The sequence below is a fragment of the Notechis scutatus genome, chromosome 10 (genome assembly GCF_049901735.1).
Source record: "Notechis scutatus isolate UNSWTSFEM ecotype Mainland chromosome 10, rNotScu1.2, whole genome shotgun sequence".
NCBI lineage: Eukaryota > Metazoa > Chordata > Lepidosauria > Squamata > Elapidae > Notechis > Notechis scutatus.
Window position 1 is genome coordinate 7,014,884 of NC_142018.1, and position 8,602 is coordinate 7,023,485.

The 8,602-nt window shown below is 42.8% G+C and overlaps 1 protein-coding gene across 2 annotated transcripts in view; it reads left to right on the top strand.

Moving 5' to 3' along the window:
* Positions 1 to 6,741, top strand: part of GAB3 (GRB2 associated binding protein 3) — a 108,274-nt gene extending 101,533 nt beyond the window's left edge. For both annotated transcript variants that reach the window (XM_026674635.2, XM_026674636.2), the window contains exons 8-10: positions 460 to 562; positions 3,951 to 4,064; positions 5,295 to 6,741. In XM_026674635.2, the coding sequence (XP_026530420.2) occupies positions 460 to 562; positions 3,951 to 4,064; positions 5,295 to 5,411 (334 nt within the window). In that variant the 3' untranslated portion in view covers positions 5,412 to 6,741. The remainder of the gene's footprint in view (positions 1 to 459; positions 563 to 3,950; positions 4,065 to 5,294) is intronic.
* The last annotated feature ends 1,861 nt before the right edge of the window (positions 6,742 to 8,602 follow it).

Below are 8,602 nucleotides of genomic sequence, written 5' to 3' on the forward strand. Positions count from 1 at the left end.
ACACAAGGAATTTGTCTTGGTGCAAATGCTTTCTGTGTACATAAAAGAAAAGAAACATTTGTCAAGAGTCAAGAATCATAAGGTACAACACTTAGTAATAGTCATAGGGTACAATAAGCAATCAAACCATACTAGGAAACAGTCCATATAAATCGTTAGGATACAAGCAACAGAATTACAGTCATACAATCTTGTATTATGATTTCCTATACCGCTGGGCAATTTTTATGTATTGACAAATTCAATAGCAGCAACAAATAATATATAGAGATCATCTTAATGAGACGGTTCCCTTTTTGTAGCTCATTCAAATTCCTGGGCTCTGGATGCTTTATTCCCTGCCAGGACAGTGTCAGGATTTGGCTGGATTTCAAGGCATCTGGGGAAAGTCATCCCTGATCTCTTGTCTTTCTTTGTTTGCCTTTTCGGTGATGTCCCTTTTTCTCCCCCCTCTTCTAGCAATCGAACAAGCTTTATCTCTCCCGAAAGAGACTGCATTAATTCAGCAAGGGTATTTGCTGCTTCAGTTTCCGGAGAAGAGGAAGGAAGTTACATTCAAATGGTAATTATTTTCATACAGCTCTTCTCTGCTCCCCTTTTGACAAATGGCACGAACGGAACTGCTCACAGAGGGCTGTTTTTTTTTATTAAAAAAACTGGGTTGTGTGGTGAGGGTGCCCCTTTGCCCCGCTGAAGAAATTCCGTGGAAAAACACAAGGCTTAATTGACACAGTGATAAGGGAAGCCTTTTTCCTGTTTTACAGACCTTTGTTGTGCGCACACAGGCGTAGGTGGCTCTGGTCCAAATGTTCACAAAGATCAGGCAGAGATGCACCCAGGCGTTTGTAGACTGCAAAGATAGATCCTGCACTCTCTTTTTTTTTAGATCAGATCTAGCCCTTCATATTCAACGTGAAAACTAAGAAAATTGTTGCGTAGAGCACTGGTCACCAACTGGTGGTCCATGAGAAAATTTTGGTGGCCCACAGAAAAAATTATTTGCATTTTTTTTATATTGCACTAAATCAGGGCTCCTCAAACTACAGAGCCTGGGACAGATACGTACAATGAAGGTTCGTGTTGCTGCAGAAAGTCTCCCCATTCGGGGTCTTTTTGTGCTGGTCCGGGAAGGGGAGAAATTCCCACTTGGGGTCTGCTTTGGCCTCCTGGTGTGGGGCTTTGGGCGAAGGCTGGAAGGAAGGGCCACTGGTGGCGAACAGCTGGACGGCCTCGTTCCAGTGGGACAGTATCATGGCCTGGAACTGGTTGACCATCTCAGCCCACTGAGCCTTGCACTCCTGTAGGTCTTCCCTCTGCTTGGAAAGCCTATACTCCTAGTCCTCAGTGAGGTGCTTCTGCTGAGCCTCCTTCTTGGTCCGATCCAATATGAACTGAGCCAGCTGTTTGGCCAACTCTTTCTCGTGGTGGTTGCTTAGCTCCAACAACTGCTACCTGTTGGGGCCCTACAGAGCCCAGGCGGGCAGGCGAGGAGTGGCTGAGAGGGGAGGGGCGAGTAGAGGCCTCGAGTGACCTTGAGTTGGCCACGCCCACCCAGCCAGTCATTGGGCAGATCATATTAGTGGTCCGCAGGATTTAAAATTAAGAATTTAGTGGTCCCTGAGATCTGAAAGGTCAGCGACCCCTGGCACAGAGTATCAGCCAAAGGACGTTGTGGAGATAGGCTTCAGATCAGGGGCCTCCCGACACAAAATGAGCAGCCATAAAATGAAGCAGGGACACTATATTATTTGTGTGTTTATTAATCTGCTGCCAATCTCTCCAAGAGAGTTTCTTTGTGCACAGGTAATCCTCAATGTACAGCCACAATTGAGCCCAACCTTTCAGTTGCTAAGCAAGACAGTTGTTAAGTGAGTTTTGCCCCATCTTATGACTCTTCTTGCCACAGCTGTATGACGGAATCGCTCCAGTTGTTAAGTTACTCCAGGGGTCCTCAAACTTGGCGACTTTAAGACTTGTGGACTTCAACTCCCAGAATTCCCCAGCCAGCCAGGCTGGCTGGGGAATTCTGGGAGTTGAAGTCCACAAGTCTTAAAGTCGCCAAGTTTAGAGATCTCTGATTTAGTCACTTGGTTGTTAAATGAACTGGCTCCCCCATTGACTCTGGTTGTCAGAAGGTCACAAATAGTGATCTCATGGCTCCAGGATTCCACAACCGTCATAAATACAAGTCAGTTGCCAAGCGTCTGAATTTTGATCATGTGGGGATGTTGCCACAGTCGTAATCGTGAAAAACAGTCATGTCACTTTTTTTTCAATGCCATTGTAACTTGGAATTGTCAGTAAACAAATGGTGTTGAGGACTACCTTTGTATATTCCAAAGAAAATATAGGCGATGACCAGGCTGAGCCCAAGGGAGGGGTGAAGCACATCATCAGTCTTGAGTCCTTCCGTGCCTACAAGAGATCTAAGTCCAGCCCACCTTGAATTCCGTGGACTCTTATCTGGTCCCAATTTGCCTTACTTGGTAGCAGTTCATATTATTTTTTGTAGAGAGCTAGCTTGGAATAAACCTATTAGTAGTTTATTCCACGCTAGCTCTCTAGTTGTTTGTAGGAGTGTACTCATTTGAACATTTGAATAGGGATGCGGTGGCTCAGTGGCTAAGAGGCTGAGCTTGTCGATCAGAAAGGCCGGAAGTTCAGCGGTTCAAATCCCTAGTGCCGCGTCATGGAGTGAGCTCCCATTACTTGCCTCAGCTTCTACCAACCTAGCAGTTCGAAAGCATGTAAAAAATGCAAGTAGAAAAATAGGGACCCCTTTCCTGGGAAGGGAACGGCATTCCATGTACCTTCGGCGTTTAGTCATGCCAGCCACATGACCACGGAGACGTCTTTGGACAGCGCTGGCTCTTCGGCTTTGAAGCGGAGATGAGCACCGCCCCCTAGAGCCGGAAACGACTAGCATGTATGCGTGAGGGGAACCTTTGCCTTTTCTCATTTGAACAACTCTGGTTTCTGAATTCTTGCACCCGACAGAACCCAGTTTCTGTCATAGTCTGTGCAAATGACCTTGGAAAGACAGGAGGAAGAGCTGCAATCTTGACAGCAGTCAGAGAAACGCAGCCTGAGTCTGAAGAAGGGCTGGGGGCTGAGAAAGGGTCTCGCCTGAAGTTCTCTGGGCCGTTTAGAATGAAACCCACTACAAATGTCCTTCAAGTGAAATGCACGATAAGGAGCCCATACTAGGGAGGCAGTAGCAAGATGGTCGTTTGGAAGCCAAAACACAATACAAATTAAAATTGAAATGCCTGGAAAAATGGCAAGGTCTTCACCTGGTGCCGTAATGATGCAGAGGTGCGTTTGGAGAGGGCATTCCATAAAGGATGCCACCAGAGGGGGGGAAGACACCTTCCCATCCAACTCAGCTTTGGTGTGTAGAACTGAAGGAGGGCTCTTTAAAGGATCTTGTCAACTCGTAAAGCATTCCTATGCCTGTTTCCGAGTTGCCATAAGCAGGTATGACAATAAAAAACAGAAGTACATTCCATGCTTATCTTACAAAGATTGTAACCTAGGCAACCAGGTCTCCTGCCCACAAAAATCCTTCATTGGATAATGTGAGTTGGAGAGTCTGATTTATGACACATCCAGGGGGGAGGGGGGAAACAGGATCACAGGTGACCGTAAATTACGTGTGGCAAGAGTTGGCTTCATATGGGACAATGCCAGTCCTAATAAATCTTTTCGATTCTTTTGAAGCTTGACTCGAGGCTCATGAACCCTGACAGATCTTAAGCTAGCTAGGTACATACCAAGAAGATGCTCCTTTAAGTAATGTAGTTCTGAAGAATGGACTGAACTGTGACAACAAAGGAGATCTTGTTTATCTGCTCTTATTCTTTATTGCTGTTAGTATAAATCCATTATATGATCTTTGCTTTTTTAAAATAAATTTAATTTTTTGATGTTGTTGTCATTGTTATTATTAGGAGCACCAACAAGCAACATCTCCATATAATGGAGATTTCCAATCGCCAAAGAAGTTTAACCTTGACTACTTAGCACTGGATTTTAATTCTGCTTCTCCATCTCCTGTACAGAAGGTAGGCCATTGGGAGGGAGTAAGGAAAACTTTTGTTTGGTCCTCCTCTAATTCTTGAATTGGTGCATAACCATCGACCAGTTCAAGAATTAAAAACCCAATTCTCTCTGAAGGTTGCAGTAGAATTCTCTTAAATGCATTTTGTGAAATAAAGAAAATACATATTGGGTTGAAGTGCTTCCCAAATCCATGAATGTATGTTGGGACAGATTGCATGCAAAATATGCACGATGTGTGTGTGTGTGTGTGTGTGTGTGTGTATCATACAGGATATGAAAATGTAAATGCAGACTTCTAAGCAGAAATCATTCAAAATGGATTGGGAAATGATAAAAAATAAAGTTGTCCATAAAAAAATGCAAAAATTATAGAAAGCGGGAATAAATTTCTCAATCCGAAGAGCAATTTCCACAGGATCAAGAATGGTGCAAGCATATTTTAGATGAAGCTCTCTGGAGCTCAAATTCATTCTGACCTTGACCCATCAAAGCACACATGTGAGGGATTACATTCTCTTTCATCTAAAGCCAAATGTTTTCCATGAGTCTCCAGTTCACAGATTCCCTTGATTTGTTCTGGACTGAGGGACAAAGTCACAAATCGGGACAAGTTGAAATGGGATTGTTCCTCTTTCCAATTGATGTCTTCCTCATCTTCAAGCTGGGGGGAAAAAAACCCACTAAAGTGTAAAAGAGGAGATGTAGAAGAATGAGTTGTAGAACATGAGGGTGGAGTTAAAAGAGGAATCAGCCTAGAATCCCTGTGTAGCCACAAAGTCCAAACTCCCTTAAATTCCTTTGCTTGTATTTAACTCCAAGCAGGCGCTAAATGTTAATTGAGAAGATTTCCTATACATAGGCATGCATAGTAATAAATCAGTTTAATTGGACTTTCGTATGTGAACTTTCTCACCTGATAAGAGGATAAGTGATGTAACCCTAGCATTTTCCTACCGTGTTTTCCTCAAAATAAGACCCAACCAGAAAATAAGCCCTAGCATGATTTTTAGGATGTTTGTAATATAAGCCCTACCCCCAAATAAGCCCCAGTTAAGATTTTTTAGGCAGCCGGACACATTTTAGCACCCGTATTTCCCCCCGAAAATAAGACCTAACCAGAAAATAAACTCTAATGCATCTTTTGGAGCAAAAATTAATCTTAAGACCCAGTCTTATTTTAGGGAAAACACAGTAGATCCTCGTATTTATGTTTTATTGCCTTCACTCTACAGAAACCTTTCCTCTCTGAAGAACAACGAGTGGACTACGTTCAGGTAGACGAGCAAAGAACTCAAGCTCTGCAAAATACGAAACAGGAATGGACAGATGAGAGGCAATCCAAAGTGTGAAGAGGAGAAGGCATGGATTGGTTCCTTGGTTAGCTTGATTTTTTGTTTTTATTTTTGCACACCAAAATCGGGTCATTTGAACGACGGAGCAGAGACTGGAATTGTTGCAGAGCAGAAGAAGACATCTGATGGTTGCTGTCCTCGTGCTGTGAGGATGGTCCCAGAAGGAGTGGGTCATCTGTAAAAAGATTGGGGTGCGGTTGATCGGAATGACATCCTTTCGTCATTTCCTTCATTGCTTCTTCCAGTTAGGATCTGAATGGTACCCCTGTTAAAACCTGAACTTGGCTTCTTTGGACATTAACAGGAACAAAAGCCTCGCAGTGTCAACGTTCAACACTGTAGTTACTTGTGACTTTTTTTTCCCTACATCCTGGCTACTTAACAGAAGCTAGATCTATTATAGCAGCTGGTACTGATCGATGCTAGGAAAATAAGGGCTAAATATTAGAAGTTAGAGAAAGTAACTGGTGGGAGGGGAAGGTTTAGGTTTTTTGATATAAAATGTTTGCCATTTTCTTGACTAAATCCAAGAGTGTAAATACCACTTCTTTTTGCTAGTGGAACTCATCTACAGAGAGTAAAATCCATCACTTCGTTTGTCTCTTTGTTTGTAAAAGCCCCAGAGGTGCAGTGGTTAGGCATGCAGTATTGCAGGCAAACACTGCCAACAGTCTGGAGTTTGATCCCAACCGGCTCAAGGTTGACTCAGCCTTCCCTTCTTCCCAGGTTGGTAAAATGAGGACTCAGATTGTTGGGGTGGGGCAATATACTGACTCTGTAAACCGCTTAAAGAGAGTGATAAAGCACTATGAAGCGGTGTATAAGTCCAAGTGCTATTGCTATTGTCTCCTCACTTGGGCAGAATTGCCTTAAGCTGCATTCACAGGCTTCCATGTTGTCACTTTCAAACTTTGGGACACTGTTAAGCTATTTTTCTAACTCCACCATGTTTGGAGACCACCAAAAGGCTGTGTCTGTGCTACAGGAAGGAAAATGCTAGCCAGTTTCTGGATTCTAGTAGGCAATCATACTGGATTTCTGCAGGGAAGTTTTCGGTCAAAAATATAATGATGAGGGCTATGATTGTGTATAGAAAGTCTTGTCCTTTTTTTAATGTGCATTGTGACCTCCCTCTAGATTATTATTATTATTATTTTGGTCCCCCGGCAGATATTCCTGGATCAGTACTTGAGATTTTGTTCCTTTGTTGAGTGTCACTAATGCTAAGAATTCTTCGAATGAATCTGACTGAAACATTTAGCATTAAAATATTTACTTCTGATTTAGTGTTCCCTTAATCAAATAAACAAAAATATGAATTCTTCGATATTTTGTTGGGAATAGCCAGTTTACTAAATTCCTCTCTTCTCCTGTCCTCTTTTCCCTTCCCCTTCCCTTCTCTCAAACAATCAGAGTTCTGGTTCAAAAGTCTCTTTTACTTTTCAATTTAGAACTGTTAATGCAACAGTCTGAATTTTGGTTGCCATTTCTTGTTTTCTCTTATCTCCTCTTTCTCCCTTTGCTTGCAATGGTTGAATTTCAGGCTAAAGTTGAAACAGTGAAAATGTTGTTAATATCTACATCTTCCTTCAGGAGAAAGCTGTCCTTTTCTGCTGGCCTTATCATTACATACATAAAAAATCTTTATATTGACATATATTGCTGCCTCTTTAATCTGGCACCCTCCAGATGTGCTAGATTTCAATTTTCAGAAATTGAAGGGAGACAACAGGAGCCAAAGACCTGGCACATCTGGAGACAGGCTTGAGTGGAAAAAATTGCTATTGCCTATTAAGTCATTTGATGTGAGAGTTCAATCAATTGATTCTTTTCAGGTATTAAGCCAAAACCTATTGAGCTGCCGAGGCAATGGACTAGACCAAAGATCTCCAACCTTGGCCACTTTCAGACTTGTGGACTTCAACTCCCAGAATTCCTCAGCCAGCTGCTGGCTGAGGAATTCTGGGAGTTGAAGTCCACAAGTCTGAAAGTGGCCAAGGTTGGAGACCCCTGGACTAGACTAAGATACACAGTTTCTCAACAGAGATTAAGATGGACTCGTTGTCATTATTTGGAATTTATTGAGTCCATAGTGGCTGGTGATATAACATATAGGGTGCCACAAAGATACCCTCGGAGAAAAGATGCAGAAATAGTTATGAAAACAAAAGCATACATTAAGCCCAGGAAATAGAATGTGCGGAATTGCTCTCCTTTAATTCATTGAGATATAAAAGGAAGAGCAGGGAAAACTTAAGTCAAAACAAGATCCCATTAGTGTAGTCTACATCAATAAAATATAGTTCTGAACGAATTTGTGGACTCACTTCCTGACCTTGAAGGACTGACATAAAATAGAAGCTGCAGGAAAACAGGTTATTCCCAAAATGTGACCAAGGAGGCTGGTGGACACCAAAGGAAGACTCTTGGAAGCATTGTTCTACTAGGGACAACCTGTCTGCCCACTTGATCTACTGACACCTACTCTATGCCCTCAAGAGGTGGTGCTAAGGTGAGTTCACCCCATGTAGGATGTTTAACATGGATTTGGTGTCATCCAACAGAACACGCTCTTCTTACGTATGTATGTCTGAACTTCCAACTTCAGAAACACTGTGATATGGAGCAGGGGTGGAATCCAACCGGTGTAACTGCCAGTTTGGTGATTTTACATTTTGTGATTTTACATTTTGGTTCTGACCAGTTCTGGAGAACCAGTAGCGGACATTTTGAGTAGTTCAGAAAACCGGCAAATCCCACCTCTGACTGGCCCCACCTCCATCTATTCTCTACCTCCTGAGTCCCAGCTGATCAGCTGGGTCTTCTTTGGTTGCCCTACACAGGAGAATGGAGCTGGAAAGCAGGCCCAGTGGGGTGGGGAGGGAATGGAGATTTTGCAGTATCCTTCCCCTGCCACCAAGCCACACCCACAGAACCGGTAGTAAAAATATTTGAATCCCCCCCACTGCAACAACCCCATGGTCACGTGATCAAAATGCAGGCATTTGACAACTAGCATGGTTGTAGCATCACCATTTGCAACCTATCCTTAAGTCTTAAGTGGAGTTAGAATCAGAAGGATATGCCTGCCACTGGTTTACATATTTACAGTTGAAAGAATGATTTAATTTAGACAAAAGGAGTTATGGGTTTGATTTTGTGAAAAATAAATCAGAAATCCTAAGGTG